The 23,132-nt window shown below is 45.3% G+C and overlaps 3 protein-coding genes and 1 non-coding gene across 4 annotated transcripts in view; 2 read left to right on the top strand and 2 right to left on the bottom strand.

Annotated features, from left to right (window-relative positions):
* The window catches only part of LOC115391891 (cyclin-dependent kinase 17-like), a 29,192-nt gene extending 27,684 nt beyond the window's left edge, over positions 1-1,508 (top strand). Inside the window, exon 17 of the mRNA XM_030096304.1 lies at positions 338-1,508. Coding sequence (XP_029952164.1) covers positions 338-375 — 38 coding nt within the window. The 3' untranslated portion in view covers positions 376-1,508. The remainder of the gene's footprint in view (positions 1-337) is intronic.
* A 1,668-nt stretch (positions 1,509-3,176) lies between these two features.
* LOC115392335 (ETS domain-containing protein Elk-3-like) lies at positions 3,177-11,166 on the bottom strand. The gene is made up of 5 exons (XM_030096930.1): positions 10,824-11,166; positions 7,833-8,041; positions 6,119-6,919; positions 4,392-4,514; positions 3,177-3,591 (listed from the first exon to the last, which is right to left on the bottom strand). Exons 2-5 carry the CDS (start codon positions 8,037-8,039, stop codon positions 3,493-3,495), a joined length of 1,230 nt encoding a protein of 409 aa, XP_029952790.1. The 5' UTR covers positions 8,040-8,041; positions 10,824-11,166; the 3' UTR covers positions 3,177-3,492.
* A 3,183-nt stretch (positions 11,167-14,349) lies between these two features.
* Positions 14,350-20,156, top strand: hal (histidine ammonia-lyase). Its single transcript, XM_030096494.1, has 20 exons — positions 14,350-14,640; positions 14,811-14,871; positions 15,072-15,099; positions 15,176-15,250; positions 15,333-15,405; positions 15,497-15,563; positions 15,657-15,694; positions 15,786-15,911; positions 16,054-16,193; positions 16,368-16,415; positions 16,863-17,010; positions 17,116-17,211; positions 17,471-17,529; positions 17,701-17,781; positions 17,929-17,994; positions 18,077-18,242; positions 18,340-18,474; positions 19,279-19,387; positions 19,505-19,574; positions 19,656-20,156. Exons 1-20 carry the CDS (start codon positions 14,394-14,396, stop codon positions 19,785-19,787), a joined length of 1,965 nt encoding a protein of 654 aa, XP_029952354.1. The 5' UTR covers positions 14,350-14,393; the 3' UTR covers positions 19,788-20,156.
* A 2,764-nt stretch (positions 20,157-22,920) lies between these two features.
* Positions 22,921-23,008, bottom strand: trnay-gua (transfer RNA tyrosine (anticodon GUA)). The gene is given in 2 exon segments: positions 22,921-22,956; positions 22,972-23,008. It is a non-coding gene; the product is annotated as a tRNA-Tyr (tRNA).
* Positions 23,009-23,132: the final 124 nt, after the last annotated feature.

Here is a 23,132-nt window from a genome sequence, read left to right as displayed (position 1 = left end):
ACACTGCAACGTTTTGACTATGTCCTTTTAGTTTTTGTAAAGAAATCATGAACACACGCAGTTACAGTTTACACCAGAAACATTAATAATGATGAGTCCACAGACATTCATACGGACAGACGGCCGAGCTGGATGCTGTCTTGTTGGTAAACTTTCCACAGTCGGTCTGTTGTTTAGTTTTGCTTTACACATTTGCACCACTAGGTGGTGTTTTGAGCTTTGGGAAGAACCAGAGATTAGCCAAAGAGACTCAGCATTGCCATCGAGTGTGCAGCAGAAACCACTGAAATGTCAGAAAATATAATTCAGTTAACATGATTCTTTTGTTTCCCATTAGGCAACGGGAAGAACAGAAGACAGAGCATGCTGTTTTGAAGTCTCTGGACTGGATTGTGTTTGTTTTGTTTTTTAAAAATTTAATTTCATTTTGGAAGGATCTCTGAGCTGTACAGTCTTCCCGACCGATCGGAAACCTGAGAAGGATGCTGATGTGGAACATCATGATTACCATCCCCCCCCCCCCCCCCCCCCCCCCCCCCCCCCCCCCCCCCCCCCCTCCCCCTACCCTCCCACTACCTGGGATGCTGGTCCACAGCAGGAGCCCCCAGCCCCCCCTCCCTGGCTCTCAAGAGACATTTATATACTGTACATCTATATTTATTGAGACGAGAATTTGCTGCTAAATCCAACTACTGTCTAGAATTCTAACTGGCTCAGTCACTTTAATGAAGACATGCAATGTGTATAGATTTCTAATGACTTTTGTTTCCTTTTCTTTGAAGTGGTGGTATTTTTAGTGATTTTATTTTATTTTTTTTCTCTTCATTGGTTCCATTTTCATACATAAAACTCCACCTCGAACCTCCTCTTTGTGTGTGTGCGCCTGTTTGCATGGATGGATGGATGTGTGTGTGTGTGAGTGTGTGTGAGGCCCACAGACGGAGGGATGTTTCTGTAGCAGTTCAGACGGAGTCAAGCAGTGTTTTTTCTTCTCTTCTTTTTTTTTTTTTTTTCCGTTGCAATGGTGCTGTGACTCGGCTGCACGAATCCTTTGTGAGCGTTTTACTCTGAAGGTTTAGGATGTGATATGTGACGCTGTCGACCTGACGGGGAGCATCTCTGGTCGGCTGACTGCAGAGGAGAAAAAAAAAAAAAGCAAACCAAACATCTGGTGCGATGCTGGCGTGTCTCATTCCAGGATGCTGCGGTCTCCGCCGTGACCAATGAACAAAACGCAGGGAGAAAAGGCGACGTCGAATTATTAACACGGGCATTACAGGACACGGTTACACCTCCTGGTTATTCAATCTTTTTCCTTTCTGAAGCATCTTCTCGAGTCTGTTACAAAGACGAGTCCCTGTGCTGGAGTCTGCAGCGATGCCTTCCTGCATCACACTCGCTCCTCCTGTCTGCCATTCCCATCTCCACCGACTGTAAAAAAAAAAAAAAAAAAAAAATCTTGTTTTTTCCTCTCTCTCTCCCCGGATTGCCTCCATCTTTGTGTTGCATGCCCGCTCTTGTATGAGGAAGCACACGGCCTCTGAACTCCTAATTCAGGAAGCACTAGCTCCAGTCCTGCCCCCTTTAGTGAGTCTGATCTGAGTTTATTTAACAGTGTTACAAGAGATGTTTTGTATCATATTCTTTAACTTTATTTGTGGATAATTGTTCTTGATGTGGGATGTCATTGCGGATGTCCTCCCATATTTGAGCTTTTTTCAGAGTAAAAATTAAAGTTTAAACAGAAATCTCTTCTGTGGTTTTTCTTCTCTCTTGAATGAACTCAGTTTCTGTGCATCGTATCAAAGTTAAAAAAAAAAAAAAAGAACCAAATTCCGAGCAGCTCTGATGCCATCTCAGAGATTCAGTTTCAAAATAATAATAAAATTTTAAAAAATTAAGTGTGAATGTAATGTAAACAGATTAAAATTATGAAGTGCTGAGTGTTACAGGTTCACTTTCATAGTAAACACTACCATCCTCTCTGTTCTCTGTTCTGAGTGGAGTTACAGGAAGTCCAGCATCCAGCCAAGATAAACTCCTCACCATGAGGCAAAGAATGTGTCGTCTATTCCTACTACTGATGTGAGAGTTGATAGCAGTCCCTTTACTTCCATTTCAAGACTTTTATCAACACTTTGCGGAAGTAGCTTTAGTTGCAAGAGGAGCATTTAATAAGGATGGATTCATTTTATTTTTCACTTTTTGGTAGAATTAAGAGGATTTGAGCCGTGCACCACAAGGGGTATCATCATTTCCCCCGAGCTATCTGATCCGAACAGATCGACGTGTCAAGTCTTGTAATACCTCTTCAGACCACAAGATGGTGTTGTGAGTCACTATAGGCTCCATTCACCACAACGACTTCAAATAAAAAATGGTACATGTTGTGTGTTAGGAGTTCTATAAATCAGCTTTTGAACACCACTTTGATAATTCAACATTTCCTTAGAGCAACACTCTTCTCTGTGTGAACCCATTGCATTTACCATCTATGGTGTAAACAGAGAAAAGTACAATACTGTACGTGCACACCGTGGCAGTGCACAGTGTAGGAATTCAGAGTGTTCTCCCACTGGCACGCAAACTACAAAGTTTGTGTGTGAGGTGACCATTTTTAAAACATTGCCAATGGCAATGCTCAAATTTGTCATAACTACTAACTCGCGATTTTCATTAATCTTCCAGTATAAAGTTGTTCAAAAACAGTCAGCATCTAAAAGTTTAGGGTCACATTAAGTTCAGCTGTAAAGCAGGGTGGCAGTCGGGTGACTAATATATTGATAAAGTGTGAGCCAGTGAATTGGAGCAGCTGATTTCAAGCATTCAATGCTTCGTTTATTGAAAATGACAAGACATTCCTCACAATACAAAAAAAAATATACAGAATACAAACTGTATACCAAGTCCAGTATAAAAAAAAAAGGAACATTACAAGAGTTACAAAGGTTTCCATTGATTTGAAATCTCGTCTTCATTTTAAAGAAATAAAGCAAAAAAATAAAAACAGGACAAGAAGGCACAGCCGGTACTATCGGAGAAGCATAGTGCATACGATACATACAGCATCACAACGGTAAATCAACCGGTTCACACGTTGTGACGGACACTGAAGGAAAAGGAGGGAAGGTCTTTTTTTTTTCTTTTCATTTTTTTAATTCTCTTTTACAAGATTATAGGACAGCCGGGCTGCGGCTTCACGTGACGCCTGTCCACGCCGGACGGCGTCCGTGTGGAAATGTGCTGCTCTTCATCACAAAGGGCCCAGCGTCTCAGAGACGCGGCGGCGAATGGCTTTTTTTTTTTTTTATCAAGTGCTTTCAACCACTGGAGTCTGAAGCAACCCGAGTGCAAAATAACGTGAGGTCCCACACGCCCCCCCCCCCTCTTTTATAAAACGAAGCAAACGTGTGGAGACGAGGAAGAGGTGGAGGATGGCGATGGATGAAGGTTTCTTCCCGGTGGCTGGAGGCTGTGGGTGTGGGGGGGGGATCAGGACTTGTGGGTGGTGGGGGACAGGAGCAGGGAGGAGGGTGTTCCTTCCAGGTTTGGCAGGGGGACAGGCATGTGTCCGTTGATTAGGCTGGGGAACTGCGGAGGGAGAGCAGAGCGTTAGCGGGGAGGAAGACGGAGGCTCTGAAAGCTGCTTTCCGGTGAGGAACTGCAGCATTGTCACCGCTCTGCTTCCTGTTTTTTTTCTTCTTCTGGTTTTTTTTTTTTTTTGGTATTCATTGTGCCTCTTCCGTCTCATCTCTGTCCCCTTTAACTCTACCAGAGAAGGAGAAGTTGATGTTATTTGTTGCACAGAGACGCTGCTGTGCTGTGTGTGTGTGTGTGTGTGTGTGTGTGTGTGTGTTTGGTAAATGAGGAGCAGCTCTCGAACCAGTCCACCCTGTTCAGACTGACTCCCCTGGGCTCAAACAGGAAGTATTCACAGGATTTCCTCTCCCTCTCACAAGCGCTGAAACAGGACACCTCTGCAGGACTTGCTTACTGACTCTCGACCAGTTTCACAACCGCGCGCGCGTGTGTGTGTGTGTGTGTGTGTGTGTGTCTGTGTGCACATCTCAAAAAACATCTTGTTTCCAACTTCTATTCTGAATTCCTGTTCAGTAGGAAAAAGATCTGCCGGATCAGGAGCAGATCGGTCAAGTTGTTTTATAAAACAAACGTGTAAGAAAGTGAAATTGAGCTGATAATAAGAGGAAAAACCAAAAACTTTTCTGTCTGAAGCTCCTTGTGTGATTCCTGTCAGCTACCTGAGAGCCGAGGGGATTTTACAGCAGCGCTCGCTCACTTCCTCCTCTGCTTTAAAGTGCTTCCTGTAAACATTTACCCCCCCCCCCCCCTCCGGGCCTTTCTCTTCTGGGCTGCTCGGGGTGGGTTCTTACCTGGAAGAGGGAGCCGTGGCCCTGCAGCCGGGCGGGGCTGAGCGGGGCCACCGGGCTCAGGCTGCTCCAGAAGTGGATGCCCGACAGCAGCGGACTGTGAGCCAGCAGCAAACCCGAGGGAGTCTGGAGAGCCGGAGGGAGGGAGGGGGGGGGGGGTTCAGGATGAATAAGAGAAAAAAAAGCAGTGAAGACAGCATTTAAAGTAGAAGAAAAATGTCAGAGCGACCCGGGGTGGGGGTAACGTCGCTCCGAGGACTCCGGCTAATGCGAACCATGCTGAATTGGTAAATGGACGTGTATTGGCGTTTGGAAAAACAAACTGATGGGAGCAGGAAGGAAGTCTGTGGTTTCTCCCCGAGAATACAGGGGTGACGTGAGGAGGGGTTGGGGGGGGGTGTCTGCTGTTGATTGAAGGGGGGTGGGGGTTGATGGATGGATGGGGAGGCAGCAGCGGTAGGCAGTCAGTCGGTCCACGACCACTTGGAACACGAACGAGAGAGAAAACATATGAAATCAATTTCTTTCCCCCCCCCCCCAGACTTTCCCCCTGTGTCACCTCGGAGAAGTGAGCCAGTGTTGCGGAGGGACCCAGCCCTGCTCCCATTATTAATGGAATTATTGGAGCATATGGCATCACTTAGTCCCCCCTCCCCTCCCCTCCCCCTCCCCTCACAGGTCGGGCTCGCAGAGGATTTCTGTAAATCACTTGTTTCCCTCTGACGCGTCTTGATTCTTCTTGCACCCTGAAAGGCGAGCGGAGTGTCGCCGTAAACGCCTCGCTGGCTGAACGGGCGGATTAGAGCCTCTGGCTCGCGCTCCTCTCTGCCAGGAGCCCCACATGTCACGAACGTGGGCCGAAATGATTGTGTCAGACAGTAAAACCGAGCCAACAGACGAACATCGACGCTCGGTGACTCACTCTACCGAATCCTACACTTTCAGGGTTTCTGGTGACATAAGCTCACGTCTGAGCCGTCTACCTTCTGCGGACCGTCTCCCCCTCGCCATTTCCTCGGGAAACTTTGGCTCTACTGTCGACCAAAACAAAAATAGCAATTGTGTTTCCACAAACACATGCCAGGCCGGGTCAGATGTCTGCTTCAGGGACACTGACATCAGCCTCTGGACGGATCCCATCGGCGGCGGCCAGGCCGACGGAAGCCGATAGCATCGCGCCCACATGGGGATTTGGGTTTTTTTTTTTTTTTTTTTGGTGAGATTTGATTATTTTTGGGGCTCGGCGAGCTCCAGCTGTGGCTGGCAGCGAGGTCCGGGGCCGCTCCGTCTTCACGCCGGGCGCTGGTTTTAAACATTGTCTCCTGTTAAAGGAGCTGGTTTGGGGAGAAAGTTTAATTTACAGACCTGGACTGAATCACGTAAAAATCATGGAAAAAAGGCAGATGAGATGTTTTTTGTTTTTTTTTTAATCCTGTGAATCACAAACTAACAGTGAGTTTCATATCTCCTCTTCAAAGGCCGACACAAGAAAATCAGGGTTTCAGAAGTGTGCTGCTCGCTCTGACTGGGGCGGGACTTCCTGTTCAAGCTGGTCAGAACTCTGGAAAGCACCTCGACAGACGAGACGGGTGAGTCACGACCACAACGAGACTCTCACCCAGGTGTGTGTGTGTGTGCGTGCGTGGGTGTGTGTGTGAACGGCCTCGGCGCTGTAGAAGTGACAGGTGTGTGTCGTTCAGGTGGGGGGGAGGTGGGGGGGGGGGGCTCACCTGTGCCGTGAAGAAGGCCGGGGTGAGGGATCCGGAGGGCAGCGCCGGGCTGTTGAGGGCGATGGAGCCGATGTCGCTCCCCGCCAGCAGCAGGGAGGGGGCGGAGATCTCCAGAGCTTTGGGCTTTTTGCTTTTTGGCGGGAGTCCGTCTCCGTGGTTACTGTTACCACTGCTCCTCTTCTCGGGGGGCTGCAGGGGGGCGCGCTCCCGGTGCCCGGAGGACAGGTTGAGGGGCTGAGCGCTCTGCTCCGAGCCCTCTTCCTCGTCGTCCTCCTCCTCCTCCTCGTCCTCCTCCTCCTCCTCCTCACCGCCGGCGGGGCTCCAGCTCCGCCCGGGCAGGGCGTGCGGGGAGGACGGGGAGTGCGAGTGGGCGGGGGGCTTGGAGGGCCTCGGCGGGGCGAAGGACTCGGGCTTGGCGGAGTGGGGGGAGCTCCTGCCGCCGGAGTTGGCGCCGAAGCGGATGACGGAGCGCGGCTCGTCGCGGCGCTCCCGCAGCGCCCGGAGCAGCTCGGGCTGGTTCTGCAGGGAGCTGATGCTGAAGGAGGAGTACAGCCCCGAGCGGAGGTAGTCGTTACGGCACTGCTGCGCCCCCAGGGCGGCCAGCGCCCTCCTCTGGGCCTCTTCCTCCGCCTCCTCCTCCTCCTCCTCCTCCACCTCCAGCTCGTGGGCCTCTCCGGGCTGCAGGGGGAGCCTCCCCGACGCCAGGCCCATCTCCACCACCTGCGGGTCCATCTTCAGGATCTCGGGGAACGACACGAACTTATAAACAAACTTCTGCCCGATCACCTTCTTGATGATGTTCTGAAAAAACAAACACCAAACAACAACCATTCTCGTTACTTCGCTGCAGAATTCATTTATATGACGTATGAACTGTGACATGAATCTTTGAATCGTCATATTTATTATTCTTCTATTTCTCGCTGCATGCCCAGGTTTCTGTCCTCATTCATGTAATCTTGACGTAATGTTCAGAAAACCCAAAAACTAGTAACTGTTTGCAACTATTAGTAAAACTAATGATCCAGTATTTCATTTAACAGTAAGGAATGTCCCATTTACTTGGAATAAATATGATATATCAGTCCTGAATACATGGTAGTTCACTCACTGAAATATCTGGAAATCAAGAAATTCGACAACTGAACAATAAATGAAGACCTACTTGTTCACATTTGAGACTTTTTAGAGTCCGCCTTTAAAATATGCATCTATATATGATACATATGTAATAAAAAAAAACAGCAAGAAAGTGGAAACTGAACTTAGGAACGCTGTGTTTCACAATTTACAGTTAAAAAAATAATCAGTAAATGTGATAAAATCCTCACTGAGCGTCTTCAGAAAGCTGCTGTTTCATCCTGATCACCACACGGTGACAGAGTGTGAAAAAAATGTCTTCATCAGTAAAGTGACGGCGTCTCTAACTGTTATTAGGAAACAACTATTCATACCTGGTTATCTGCCTCTGAAAGAGTTAATACTATGTATCCAGGTGTTCTGTTTGTGCATTGGTGTTGTGAAAAACAGATGTGTTCTTGACGAGCGGCTCTGGCTCAGGCGACCACACCGGGAGCAGTTTACCGTCAGAGCGCGGCGTCGCAGAAAGGAGGAAGTGGAAGTTTCTATCAGGGGAGTTTGTGGCTTTTAAAGAGAAGAACAAAGAGCTGGGCTGCGGCGTTGCGCTCCTTTCACGCCAGCGTTCGGGGCCCACCTTGTCGTAGTAGTAGCGCAGCGCCCGGCTCAGCTTGTCGTAGTTCATGTTGGTCTTGTTCTTGCGCAGCCCCCACAGCTTGGCCACCTCCTCCGACTTGAGCAGCTTGAACTCGCCGTCCGTGGACGTCCAGCAGATGAGGTGCTTGTGGCTCTGGTCCAGCAGCAGCTGCAGCAGGAACTGCCAGAGAGTGATGGCGCTGTCCATACCTGACGGACAGATGGTTGAAAAAAACAAAACCACGTCGTCAGCTGATGTTTAGAAAACAACCCAAACCTACCTGCATGTGTAATAATACCTGCCAGATGCTGCAGTGACAGAATAAACAGGATTCAAACCTCTGACGGAAACAGGCCAGACGGCTCCCTGCCTCTCCTCGCTCCTCACAGCTACATCTTATTTCTGTCTTAACTAAATTCTGAAAAATCCCTTCAGAGCCACACAAGATGAAAAGCCTTTGTCTTACTTCACGTCTGTCTTGGAGTGTTTTACTACACTCGGACTAAAATTGGGTTCGCGGCGGAGGAGGGAACGGCCTGTTTGAGCTGCAACATGTGGTGTGAGGAAGAGGAGAGCGCTGATGAATAGAACAGTGTGTGTTAGAGAGCGTAGTGTAATGTAGCGGCGGCGGCAGCAGCGGGAGAGAGAAAAAATACAAGGAGGAACAACAGCTCAAGCCAGAAATATGCTGTGGTTCAACCTGGCCCTCTCTCCACAGGAAGTATGACGGGCCCAGGGTGGGTTATTCCTTTAATAGAGGAATGTGCAGCCTTCCAGCGCCCGTCTGACTACCACCGCCTCGCATATCAATGGGGCAGGGCCGGCTTTCGGTCCCACATTTTCACTCTAATGGATAATTGATCCATCGATTTATTTATAACAGATCTGTTAAAAACCATGATTATTGATATTTCGGTCAAATTCCAAGACTCTTTATTCAGTTTTTGTATCAATAAATACACTTTTTTATCAGCTGTTAACAACAGTGAGGACCTTTTTTTTTTTTTTAATATAATGGAAACTCACATTTTAAAACAGTAAGGCTTCCTGTATTGGTTTCCACTGAAAAGGTCCTCAGTGTTTCAAGCGTTTCCGGCCTTTTAGCTTGATTTGGCTCATGTTGTTAAGGTAGCTTGACCTTGCATTAAATGCACTACTTTATGAACCAGGAAGGAAGATTTGACACCAGATCGCTGAAACAAACAAACAAAAAATCCCGAGTGTCGAAAACGATGACACCAACAACCAAAAGAATGAATGTCGCTTTAAAGCAAACATCTTCTGTCTGAAGACGGTAATCCTGGGGTCTGAGAAATTCTGTGGATGAGGACTATTGGACGGGTTTTCCAATCTCTGTGATATGAATTAGTCATATGTCGGTAACAAATCTGTTACGATCACGTGCTGGGCGTTCTGGCTAAAGCATCATGAAGCCCAGAAGTTTCCAACCTGAGGTCTGGGACCCTTTTTAATAGGCGGCAGAGATCCCAGGAGGCCCGAGGCTTTCTTTACTCGGACATTTTCAAAATAAGATCTGTAAACCCTTTACCTGTCGCTCCCATTCTGCAGGTTCCTGATTTGCATGTTGGTGAGATTGAGTGTGTGAGTCAGTGTTTGGCTCCACTATAATGTTTTGGTATTTCAGGGCTGACGACCGTTTTCAGATGTAATCTGTGGGCCGTCTAACAAACCACCGCTGTGTCACCACCTAAAGTCCAAAAACACTGAACTGAAGCACCGCTTTGACCCAGATACTGAAGTATTGAACAAGAATGAAAGTATATCATGAAAACTGTCAGGCTTCAGCTGTCGTCTCATCTCGTCATCTATACCTTCTTATCTGTGAGGCACAACAGAAAGCAGTGATAAAAGAGAGAGAGCGAGGCCCGGGCTCGTTTCCGACACCAGCTATCCCCTGAGTTTTCTATCATCCATGTGAAACTACAAACCTGTCAGAGCCAGGACTTCCTCCTATTCTACTTCCAAGGACAAATGGTGAAGGAGAGGGGATCCCACAGCAGGGGAGCATTTCCCCAAATCCTGCCACACTTCCCACTCCAATCCCACAGGGCCCAGGGTCAAAAGATCAAATCATTGTCCCCTTTGCAGGGCTCCTCCCTCTTACCCGCCCTGAACCCAGACCCGGGGCTGTTGTTTTAAAGGCTTTTAATGCAAAAGTGATGCTTGCCAATGCAATTTAAAAAAAAAAAGGGTTGATCTGACAGGTCTGCAATCAGGACATAGAGGTTTTCTAAACACTCACCTTTGCAGGATGCTGCAAATAGCAGAGTGCAGCCTCGTCCTCCTGCAGCCCGGAGCCACACACATATTTATAAAGCAGCATAAGTGATAACCTGGACACACATGGGGGGGGGGGGGGGGGGGGGCTCGGGGGCGATCTGACAGCCGCAGACGTGTTGTAGCTCTTTCGAGGAACATCACGGGACCATTGTGGTGCGTTTTTGTTCGGGGACGAGGAGCCGGGCTGCGGATGCTCGCGCGCACAAAGCCGTCCAGTGTGTCGGCCGAACGGAAACTCCTAATGAGATTAGATGGTGTGTGCAGACATTACTTAGCCATGACTAAATCTGCTCTCTTCCTGTTCGCAGGCGGTGGAAAATTCAACAGGGACGAGAAAAAAAAAAAAGCATCTCTAAACACACGGCGTGTTTCTCGCTGCTTTCGACAGAGTCGCTGGAACTCTCGAGGTTCGGACCTTGACTCGTTTTCAAGATGTTGCCCGGACCGGAAGATGGCACACGGACGTGTCCGAATAGAAATCGGAACTACTCTTCTTTTACAAGAAAAGAAAAAAAACTTTTAAAAAAATAAACCCGACGAAGAGAGTTTAACGTGTCGCGGACAACCAGGAACCAGACACATGGCAGTAAAACGCCGAAATGTACATGTTGTCACTATAATCCGCTCGCTTCCAGCGTGCCACCTCTTTAAACAACAAAACAACACAACAAAGATGTGGGTAAAGTTTACCTGCGGGCTCGGGCTCGGTGTTTTCCCTCCGTGGAAACTTTAGGGTGCAGACCGAGTGATTCCTTGTTTTTCCATGCTTTCTTCGGCTCGACACAGTTGTGCTGGACTGAAATAGGATCCTGGGCTTTTTCTTTTTCTGAGCAGGAAGTTGGAGCAGGCAGACACAGAGCCGGCTGACTTCCTCTCCCCTACGATTCCCCAGGCAGTTTGCCGTCTGTGTAAACACACTTTTCCTCCCTCCTCTCCTCCTCTCCTCCTCTCTGCCTGCCCGCTGACGGCCAGCAGCGGGCCTCCTCTGCGTCCGCGCACAGGGAGAAGCGGAGAGTCCGACGGTCCGTGAACCTAACACCACCAATCCGCAGGCGAGGTGCCTTCAGGGACACCTCGTAAAGTTCATCTCCGCTGGGTCAAGATGCGCAGGCGCGCGTAAGGTAACATAAAATGAGATGGAATAAGATAAGATAAGATGCTCCTGTTGTAAACTTTGACCCTTGAACATAACAAGATGGATGGACGACACAATACAACAATACAACGCTATACTAAACGATACGATGCGATACGATACGATAGATACAATATAAAAAGATATGGTAGTCATGGGTAAATTCAGTTATCACAGGAGCTCCACTTTTTACTAAAGATATGAAAAAAATATGTGAAAGAAAGATATATATATAAAAACATTTTACAGTTAAATATTAAAGGTGCTGTTGACAGGATTTTGCTAGTCAGTGCTAATTTTTCTGTGTTTTCTTTGGATTAAATATTAGAATATCCATTGATAATACTTTAGGAGTGTAGCATAATTGCACTACCGCGAGGGCGCAGCGTTTCCATCTGTCTTTGTTCTGAGCTGAAAAGGAATCTCGACAGCTCCAGGTATCTTTGACCAATCAGAAGAGCCCCTGAGGCTCTAACCGTGATTGGTCGAAGGGCGTTCATCGCACGTTCTCGTGGGAGGGGCTTAACTTGCGTAAGGGCGTGATGTCAGAGAAAACAGGACAGGATTGGCTGTGCTGGGTTTCAAATCGCCATCTTAGATGGGTCAAATCGCCAGAGAAGCATTCGGAGATGCCGAATCCTGCCTACAGCACCTTTAAATGTCAGTGATATTGTAACATTAAAATATGATGAATTATTCACAAGAAAATGGCACAGCAATAAGAATTGACAATAAATACATATTAGTATATACAAAATACACTGGAAACATTTTCAAAGGGGAAAAACTATCTGTGGCAGATACAAGTGGTATATATTTCATGTGGGTATAACTCATGCACTTTTCACTGTCCCATCTTCTGTCCTTTTTTTCTTGCTCTTTTTTGTAAAAAAAAAAAACAAAACAACAACAACAACAACAACAAAACAAAACAAAGCACCAAAGCAGTCTGGCAATGGTAAATAACAGTAAAAACATAATGCAATCCCTTTAATTAGATAATATCTTCAACAAAAACAATAAATCAGAATCCTCTACTTGCTTAGTGGTGAGAGGGGGGCCTCCCAGTGACGGCTGACATTTGGCCCGTAGCGTTGATAACAGCATAACCTGAAACTGCCTCAGAGTGCAACGACACCTTTCCAAGTCTTCCTGGTGGGGCCCTATAGGCATGTGCTGCCTTCTGCTGTTGCTGTGAAACTTGTTGAAAAATGAAGTGCATCTACAATCAAGTCATGAGATTTGACTTATGCCACATTAAACCTGACCAAATCAGTTTAATTTTCAGCAGGGATGATCAACTTTTCACAGAATATGATCCTTACGTCTTTCTGACTTTCCTCTTCTCGTAGCATGTTAATAAAATAATTTTGATAATCGTTATCACACTGCAATGAACAGAGATGGGGCTGCTTGGGGCCCACAGGCCACCAGTTGCTTGACTTCTGTACAGCATAAGGTCCGTTGTTTTCAGAGGTTTTCAAATTGTGTAGCAGGTCTCCACCTGTGGAGTAAAGCAAAACTTCAGGGGGAAGCAGCAGGGAAATGTCAGGCATGCCTTCTCAGGATGATTTTTCCTTTGAAAATCTGAGATTCTAAATAAAAACATCAACCCGATGAGGAAGCTTAGAAATGTTACTGCAGATTGACCATAACAGAGAGTGAGAATTCTGTTTGATTTTGCATGCTTCCTGACGCTGATCAGCCCTGAGATCCAATCAGTGATCTTTCTGTTTTACAGTTCTGCCGGCCCCTCAGTTGGGCCATGCAAAGTGAATTTGGGGGAATAAACTGTCATTTTAGTTCATTTTAATGTATGTAAGAAGACCAATTACAACATGATAGCCTCAAGTCTAATCTCATGTGGGCAAACAGGCAAAGTTATGAAAACTTCTCACAACTGTATGAAACCTCAAGTAAACCAAATTCCCAAAGAGAGCCACAGCATTAATGACAAGCATTGGTGGAAAATGAATGAATGGGTTAAAGAAGCAGTGGGTTAAAGAAAATCCCCATTGTGTATTGAAATCTGGATGGCTTGAAGCTGCAGAAACAATAATGATTGGCTATTAAGTTGTGCAGCCTGATCTTGCAGGTGGCTGTGAACCTCCCAAACTGAGACTGGGATCTGGTTCTTTATCGTCTATAACACTTTAAACATACTGTTACTATGTAAGTATTTAAAAACACTGTAACTGTATCAGTGCAACACTTGAGCCCATGGTTGATTAACTTTCAACTTCACAACTTTAGAAAGGACGACTGTGTAGAAAACATGTCCCAGTGAGAAGCTGATCTGAAGATACAATAACACTACATACACAACATAAATACAAGTGATTTAAATTACTGAATAGATTTTAATACTTGTAATGTTTTGGCCGTGACAGAAATGCTTGTATTGATTGTTTTAGCTTTGAGATTAATCTATATTCAGATAATCATAAAAATCAGGGGAGTCATTTAATGCTGACGGTGTGTGACTGAAACCAGGCTTTCAGTCACACACTGCCGAGATCAGGTATTATACTGGCAAATTGTTAGTATTATGGGCTGTATTACATTGGAAAATGTCAAAACTATTACATTAGTGGCAGGTATTAAGTTATTGGTCTTTATAACTGTATGGTTTGTGAATAACAAGCATTTGTGGGATGAGTGGGAGAGCTGAGTGAGTGTTTGTTTTGTTCTGGTGACTTGGATAAAGCAGACGGTTGGATGACCTGTGATTTGTTCCACAATCAGCTGTTCCTTTCCCAACTGGATGAGTTTCCTGCTATCGCGGTATGGTGCAACTGAGTATCGACTCGGCTCTATAAAAGGAAGATGGGCTGGACTGCTGTGAAATAGGTTAAAAGCGCAGCAAAAGTTTTGCTGGAAAACTTCATTCACTGACCTTGTCCAAACACCATCTCCAGATTTGGTGTTGCCGGGGCGCCTTTGCGGCGTCACGTGAACGCGACGGATCGATGTGCGCATAGATCTGTGCCACGGACTTGGGGGGGTCAACGATCCCACCCGCGAGGCGCGGCCCTCCGGACGCGTCTGATTGGTGGGCGGCTGAAGGTGGTACCTTGGAGAGCGGCGCGCCGGGCTCACTGCAGCCGAGCCCCGCAGCGCGCGCGATGCCTCGATTCACCGTCCACATCCGAGACGAGTGGCTGGCGGTGCCCTGCCGGGACGCCTCCTATCCCATCCGGTGGCTCGGGGAGCAGGCGCTCAAACGCTACGTGAAGAACAAGCCCGACAATGGCGGCATCGAGGCCGTGGAGGAGACGCGGTTCGTGGTGCGCCGGTGTCAGGGTTTGGGTTTGCTGGACGTGGACGACACCATAGAGGATGTACTGGAGGACAATGACTTCGTGGAGCTTGGTAATGATTGTTTGCTTGAAATATCCACAAAAATATGTCAAAAAGTGCGTGAATCACATTTAGTGAGTGCGGTTTTGTTATCCTGGCAGTTGAGCGTAAAGTGTGCGTAATTACGCATGTGATGCAAATGTTGCTGTTTTGACGTGGGGGTCATTTTCCTGTACTTCCAGCTATTGAAGGGGACACCATGTCTCCTGATTTCATCCCGTGTGAGCCTGGAGTCTCTCACCTGTATCCTTAACCACAAAACACAGATTGGATATGGTGATTTGTATGCTGTTCCTATTACTCAGGAGTCAGCTCATCACTTTCTTTTTGTCATTATTTTGTTTACAACTGAGCAGAAAACGATAATTGATGAGGTATTTATATATGATGAAACCTTTGATCATTCTGTTGTTGATTTACTCAACTGGTGGCGCATGAAACAGCACAGCAGCATACAAAGAACCTGGACAAGTAAGGGAATTTCTTGTTAAATTTTTAAATCACAATGTATGGACACTGTTTGTGCAACACTTCTCTCTCTGTGCAGATTCTTTTCATGGATGGAAACAACTTGACTTCTGCAGATCTGGTAAACTTAGGGAAAGGGGTCTACAAGATCAAGGTAATGATCAACAAAACATTTGTTGCCCCGTCTGGTGGTTGGTGGTCGTTGGTTCACGGTATGCCACACTTTGCACTTCTAGCTGACCCCGGAGGCTGAGAGGAAAGTTGTGCAATCCAGGGAGCTTCTGGACACCATTGTCAAAGAAAACAAAGGTTAATGTATATATAAGCACTCAATCAAAACAAGAATATATTATAAATCAGCTACTTTAGACTTGTTTTTGTCTTTCTCATCTTCCTGCAGTTGTCTATGGAATCACTACAGGCTTTGGGAAGTTTGCCCGAACGGTCATTCCTGTCAGCAAGCTTAAGTACAACATTGATTTCATAACCTATTTATGATTTTTGTGAACTGCTGGAGAGTAAGTCTTTTATTTTGACTGCAATCACTTTCCGCTCGACAGAGAGCTCCAGGAGAACCTGGTGCGGTCACACTCAGCGGGTAATTAAACCGTCACGGAGGCTTCCTGTCCCATTTCACAAGTGTTCTTGTGTCTTGGGATTTGTGATCAGAGTTGTGTTGTGCTGGTTAGGTGTGGGAAACCCGCTCAGCCCTGAGAGGACTCGTATGCTGCTCGCTCTGAGGATCAATGTTCTGGCCAAAGGGCACAGCGGTGTTTCTCTGGAAACTCTGCATGCCATGATCGAGGCTTTCAACGGTGAGTTGCTGATACTCCCATCATCTTCAGTTTACTTTTGCTGATGGGGGATGTCAACCTGATAACTTTCTTGACAAATCAATACTGGGGTCTCTGTCCCAGGACTAGTCCTTGTGATTTCGATGACATTTTGCCTTTTCAGCGTCTTGCCTGTCATTCGTCCCCGAGAAGGGAACGGTGGGTGCCAGTGGAGACCTGGCCCCTCTCTCTCACCTGGCTCTGGGACTGATGGGGGAGGGCAAGATGTGGTCTCCTAAGAGCGGCTGGGCCGACGCCAAATACGTAAGCCTGGAGCGTCTCCTCTGTAGTTACAGAACCAAAAGCGTGTGTGATCATATAGGAAGTGTGTGTTGATGCTGACAGCGAAGGGTTACAGAATGAAAGAAAGAGGAAAACATGTTTGCTTTTGGATGACCCCTGGCTCTCGGCTGTTTCTCTTGTCTTATCCCTGATCAGGTCCTGGAGGCCCATGGACTGAAGCCAATAGTTCTGAAGCCTAAAGAGGTAAAACTAAACATATTGTGTGTCAGTGGGTCTGTCTGCATGGCAGACCTGGACCCGGAGTCCACATCATCCTGCCAGCCTCATGCACAGGGCACGGCTGGCATTTTGATCATAAACATTTAGTAAAGCCACATTCCAACAAGCCTGCAGGTTTCTGCATTTAACAAATTCAGAACTTTCTCAGAGGAATTAAATAGCTGGAAAATTAGTTTTAAAATAATGAGGCAAATGGTTTCACATTAATTTAAGCATATTTGAGCCAGGCACCAATACAGGTTAACCTCATTTTTGCAATAGTTACAGTGCTCGACAAAGAGATATGTTTATTGAATATTGGTAAATGTCACAAATCTCAGGTGGAAGCAAATAAAAGGAACATTTCGTATACCTTGATTGAAGTTAGTATCTTGCCGTTCCTCCCTCTCCCGCTTTGGTGTTCCCTCTCAGGGTCTTGCTCTGATCAATGGAACCCAGATGATCACCTCTCTGGGTGCAGAGGCCGTGGAGCGAGCCCTGGCCATCGCTCAGCAGGCAGACATCATCGCCGCTCTCACCCTGGACCTGCTGAAGGGAACCACCAAGGCCTTTGACAGCGGTAAGCAGCAGCCGTGAACGCACACAAAACCAGGAAATAACAAGAAAATACTTGCACGTTTGAAGATTCCGACTCTTAATTCTGTTTTTTTGATCCTCCTGGTAGACATCCATGCGCTGCGACCCCACGCAGGACAGGTGGAGGTGGCCCTTCGTTTCCGGTCTCTGCTGGATTCCGATCACCACCCGTCCCAGATTGCAGGTCAGAAGCCTCACCCACATTCTGGCAGCCATACCAGGGACGTTTCACTTCATCTCTGTTTGTGTATTTTCCACATTCTCATATTATGAATGCCTCCAGCACTGCCCTTGATGAAGGAACTCCAGTGTGGCTGCTCACAGTACATAAATAGAAAGGATGGATCCCAGAGATTAAAGAAGTATAGTTTGCAGGGGTGTCATGCCTGCATAACAGCCCCTGACATGAATGTGTGTCATGTGGCTTTGCTGTGCTTTTGCAGAGAGCCACAGGTTCTGTGACAGAGTGCAGGATGCCTACACTTTGCGGTGCTGTCCTCAGGTAACCTCAAATCAAGTCGAGTTTATTTGTCTGAAAATCTGAAGTTCCTCCCACGCGGTGCCTCAGCGACGCGCTCCCTTCAGGATGCTCTGTGGGGAAAGAGAAAACTCTTGTGGTTTGCTCTGGAGTTGCAGTGGCTTGGTGGAGTTTATAATTCCTGTCTGTTCGCAGGTTCATGGGATTGCCAACGACACGATCAAATTTGTGCAGAACATCATCAATACAGAAATCAATAGTGCCACTGATAACCCCGTATCCTTCCCTGGCCTGTTTGGACAGATCTGATCTGATGAGGGCAGATTTTGTCTTTTTGTCTCAACAATTCTGATTGAATTTGAATCTGCCATTGGCCATATATTATATATCATTGTTGGATTATTTCTTTAATGGATGCATTAGATGGTTTTTGCAGAAAGAGGTGAGACGATTTCCGGCGGGAATTTTCATGGCGAGTACCCGGCGAAGGTTGGTGACTGATTAAACGTTGTCCTGCTTATATGATATTTTACTCTTCTTTTATTCATCATCATCATGCCTTTTCTTGTAGGCTCTGGACTTTTTAGCCATTGCAGTCCACGAGCTGGCCTCTATCAGCGAAAGGAGGATTGAGAGACTGTGCAACCCCGCCCTGAGCGAGCTGCCTGCCTTCCTCGTCAACGAGGGGGGGCTCAACTCGGGATTCATGATCGCTCACTGTACTGCTGCAGCTTTAGGTGGGTGTTTCGGCTCGCCGATACCGGCTGAATACCGACGTCTGTAACGAATGGATCTGAACAAGAAGTTAAGTCTGTGATCTGTCGCTGTGTTCAGTTTCAGAAAATAAAGTTTTGTGTCACCCGTCGTCTGTGGACTCCTTGTCCACCAGCGCCGCCACAGAGGACCACGTGTCTATGGGGGGCTGGGCAGCCAGGAAGGCCTTGAGGGTCATAGAGCACGTGGAGCAAGGTAAGTTCCTGTTGAAACACGTTGCATGATTGCATCAGGACAGGTTTTCCTGCAAAGAGTTTGAGGCAAAAAATAAAGAAATGTAATTGATTAACTGAATCAGTCAGTGGATCAATCCCATCATGCTTGTGTTTGAAAGTGCAACACCAAAAAAATCCTCCTCCTCCTCCTCCTCCTCCTCCTCCTCCTCCTCCTCCTCCTCCTCCTCCTCCTCCTGTGTTTACTGCTTGTCATTTGCCACCATTTCTAAAAAAGAAAAAAAAAAACAGTGTGTGGAAGGTGAAATGCTGGTCAAAACTGTGGAAATCAATCGTAGACAAGGTCACAACACTTGACGGTGCATATTTTAATCGGATACAGCTTATCTAATCAGATAAAAGTGTTTACATGACACACTTTGAATTGGATTGGCATTATCAGACATGTAACTTTACTCAACATCAGCTCTGGATAAAACTGATACCACACCAGACAACTGATAGCATTTGCCTGATTCCACAAACATGAGTCTGAATTTCGTCATTCTATATTATCAATTTAATATTGTAAAAAAGTAACTCGATATTAACATAAAAACATCAGATAATCATATTTGATGGGATCAAAGAGCATTCAAATAGAATGGATTAGTTGAGTCTGTATAAATTTGTTGTCGCTGTAATCTATGTGTTCATGTGATCATCAATGGCAGGTCATGATGTGTGTTATTAAAACCTGAATAATCACATTAGAAGGAAGCTTTCCGTCACCCTGAGACAGGCCATGAGCTTCATCTCAAACTGAATGGACGTTCTGTGTGCTCAGTGCTGGCCATAGAGCTGCTGGCCGCCTGTCAGGGTATCGAGTTCCTCCGCCCACTGCGCACCACCACTCCATTGGAGAAGGTCTATGAACTCGTGCGCAGCGTGGTCAGGTAAGTCAAACAGACGCGACCAAGGTACAGCGCTGCCAACCCGCTGAAGAGATGTACAAAATAGTTAATATTTATCCTCTGTTCCATTTTCTCCGCCGTTCCTTCTGCTGCAAACAGACCGTGGATCAAAGACAGATTCATGTCTCCGGATATTGAAGCTGTCCACCGTCTCCTGCTTGACAAGAAGGTAGGAACTGAAAGCAGCAGAGGAGCGACGTGTTCTTCAAGCAGGCCCGTCTTAAAGCGCGTCCCTGTGTTTTCCTCTCAGGTGTGGAGCGTAGCCAAACCTTACATTGACAAGTATCAGACGGAGTACATACCCGAGTCTCGCCCCGTCTCCCCCACCGCCTTTTCCCTGGACCCGCCTGCATCGCCCAGGAAGCGCCTCCGTCACGAATGAAAACCGAAACTACGTTTTTTTTATTTGTTTTCTTAACCAAAATTATGTGTCGCTGCGTGGAAATGGGCTGAAATGGTTAAAAATGAAAGACTGAGCAGAGGTTAGAATGACCGGTGGTAAGTTTAATTTTTGAAAGAAACTTAGGAACTGGCTGTCCTGCAGATGATTGTTTGTGGTGAATCGACAGTAAACATTATGTGTGTGTACTTTACCCTGTGAGTTAGTGTTGTATTTATCTTAACACCTGCTGTCCTCTTCAGGATGCGCCTAATTTAGTTGTTATTGCCTTTGACTACCTCAGCCACGCACCATTTTCATATCAAATCTGTAGCACAAACACAAAGAGTCATGCTTCGTTTATGAGTAACTAATAAAGAAAAAAATGGACTTTAGAATTCCTGATTTTTGAGATTTAAAAGTCAAGGAAATAAAAATGAACACTGACAATAAAGTGACACCCTTCTCAAAGTTTGATGGTCTCTCTTCCTGGTGAATGTTTCTCTATTCTTTAACGCTCCTCATCGACAGATAGATGACTTTTTCAAACAATCCATGACTTTATCTCACGTTAATATCTTGATGATGATGATGATGATGAATAGTAGAAGTAATAACTCATGAAAGTGAGAGTAGTTGAAAGCACATTGGTGACTGAACTTCATGATACGAGGAAAAAAATTATATAGACACTGAAGCACCTAATGATGGTTCCCATTTTTAGATCTGGTGAAATCAGCACTGTGCACAGTCACACTGTCTGAATGGTGCAGTGAAATAGTTTTATTTACTTCCACAAAGTTCTGACCAATGCATCATTTCATAGAATATAAATGATGACAGCACAGTGAACTCCTACTGAAAAAGTCATTGTTTTTCACTTCCTGTTGTTTTCTTGCGCTGCTAAGATAATTCTTAACACATTTCATGCGATCATTCACCAATTCAGCCAACCTGAAACAAGCCCACTCTAAAACAGGAAGATTCTACTTCACATGATCCTAATTTAATTTTTTATTATATTTATGTGTATGTAATGATATTTTATTTGCATGAAAAACATGTATAATCAACGTTTACCGTAAAAACTACAGGAAATATGTCTCCGATCCAGCAGGTATTATTGATCAAATACTAAAACTGAACTCCACCCAATGTTTTTTCTGCATGACACTTTGAAGGTAACACAATGAAATTCATTGTTTCATCTGACACATCGCCTCATTTTACTACCAAACATGACAGGGGAGATATTTCCATCATCGCATCTGATTCTTATTAGTGTCAAACTCCTGAGACGAACTGTGAGGAAATAAATAAACAGTTCCACTCCCTCTGAGTAATCCTGCAGGATTATGTTGGCAGGTTTGAGGATGCCCTCCCGTCTGCGTGTTGAATGTTGGGGTAATCCTTCGAACACTGGTGTCTTTGTCCAGTTCAACAGGATCTACCTGTCCAGGCTGAAGTCACACCTGAGAAACATGAGAGTGGTGTGTCACCGGACTGTCAGGGCAGCTTTGGTCAACAAACTCAAAGGTTACACACACACACACACACACACACTGCTCACTGCAGATAGCAGGACGGGGGATGTGGTCCACCATAATGATTAGAAAAAAAAAAAATCCACCAACAACAAAGTTTTGAAGTTTTTCTGCTGAGAGCAGAGCACTTTTCAAATGCCTCCAGGAGAGCAAACATCCGGGATGTTATTAAACTGTGTGTTTGCAGTCTGGGTTACCACTTCAAGAAAAACACCGTCTGCAAACTTACAAACACAAACTCAGAGCAGCTCTTCTAAAGTGGAGCATCAACGTCTCAGCAAGAAAATGTAATTTATAAATATCCAAATTATATATATATATATATATATATATATATATATATATATATATATATATATATATATATATATATATATATATACACACATATATAGCCTATTTCATTTCAGCCAAATTGAATTACCTTTGCATGCAGTTCGGTTGTTTTTTATTTATCACAACAGTTTTCTGTATTCTTATATGCTCCAGTTACCTGGTGTTTTGTGCAAGGGTTGTGAAAGCCAAGGCAGTTAGACATTTGATTCGAATAGGATTCAGGGATCTCAGTATAAAATATAAAAGAGACATACAGAGTTGCCAAATTTGTCAAATGAAACTTTTAAAAATGACAGATATGATGCTTTACCAAAGATTTAACTTACCAAAAGTCTATAATATAGTAAATATGCCTTTAGTTAAACATACAACTAAACTGACTGGCAGACATCAGATATTGCATTACACCATAGCACGACTGCACACGTAAAATGTTAATATTAAGGATTTTTTGTTGTTGTTATGTATTTCATCATAGGGACAGAGTTAACAAGCCTAATTTTCAACGAATTTAAGGTGAATTCATTTAATGACCTTACCTCAGGATAGCCACTCTCCAGAAAGAAAGAAAAAAAAAACTTTAAAAATACAAAAAAAAAGTTGGAGCGCTCGGTCTGATTGTCATTTGTCACGCCAATATTTACCTCTCGATTTGATTGGTCCGAGCAAAGATGGACGTCGTCATTTGATTGGCGTTGGAAAAGATGGACTTAGCTAAGTGATTGGCTGTCAAATTATGGACGTAAAGAATTGATTGGAGTGTGAAAGATGGTCCGTGTAAAGAGATAGGCTTTCGAGAGATGGACTTGACCCTTTTTTTTATTTTTTATTTTTTATTGAAAGGTACAAAATACACGCTATTTTCAACAATCACAGTAAAAGTTGAAGAAAATTAAAAAAGGATAAGAAAGAAAGAAAACAAACAAATCAAACGGTTGAAAATAAACAAACAAATAAATAAACAAATAAACAAAATAAATCAAAATTAGGGCTTTTTTTGTAATTCGAGATGGATTTGGCCCTGTGATTTCCGCTCTACCAACTAATACGGTGCCGCTACCTGATGAAGAGAGCTGATAAATGTTTCCATCATCACTGAGCAGCAGCTTGAGCTGTGTGAGATGCCAGGGGAGGCCATATAATTGGTATTTCACTGAAAAAAAAAGATCCGGCTGGTGAGATTGGCTTCCTCCGTTTGGACAAGCGGTTACCAGATACCAAAAAATAAACAAGAACCAATCACAGAAAAGTGAGTCTCCTTCGAGCCGGATTCGAACCAGCGACCTAAGGATTTCAGCTGAGCGCCGCTACAGTCCTCCGCTCTACCAACTGAGCTATCGAAGGGACCTGAACGCAGCACGACGCCAGATAGAATATGAAGGATAATAAAAAATGCTGTCAAATCAGTAAAAATACTTATTGATCCTGAGTTACAAGAGCAGATACCGACCACTATATGCTACGACTT

This window comes from Salarias fasciatus, chromosome 7 (assembly GCF_902148845.1).
Source record: "Salarias fasciatus chromosome 7, fSalaFa1.1, whole genome shotgun sequence".
Lineage (NCBI taxonomy): Eukaryota > Metazoa > Chordata > Actinopteri > Blenniiformes > Blenniidae > Salarias > Salarias fasciatus.
The sequence above is the reverse complement of the archived record's forward strand: the minus strand, read 5'-3'. Positions and strand labels throughout refer to the sequence as shown.

Bases quoted from the DNA above. Each gene is read 5' to 3' on its own strand.
- LOC115392335 (XM_030096930.1), bottom strand. From the start codon at position 8,039: ATGGACAGCGCCATCACTCTCTGGCAGTTCCTGCTGCAGCTGCTGCTG. The intron at 6,920-7,832 runs GTGGGCCCCGAA...TTGTTTTTTCAG, and splicing joins TGCGCTACTACTACGACAAG to AACATCATCAAGAAGGTGAT. The intron at 3,592-4,391 runs GTAAGAACCCAC...CTCCCTCCGCAG, and splicing joins GCCACGGCTCCCTCTTCCAG to TTCCCCAGCCTAATCAACGG.
- hal (XM_030096494.1), top strand. From the start codon at position 14,394: ATGCCTCGATTCACCGTCCACATCCGAGACGAGTGGCTGGCGGTGCCC. The intron at 17,995-18,076 runs GTTGGTGACTGA...CTTTTCTTGTAG, and splicing joins ATGGCGAGTACCCGGCGAAG to GCTCTGGACTTTTTAGCCAT. The intron at 19,575-19,655 runs GTAGGAACTGAA...TTTTCCTCTCAG, and splicing joins GTCTCCTGCTTGACAAGAAG to GTGTGGAGCGTAGCCAAACC.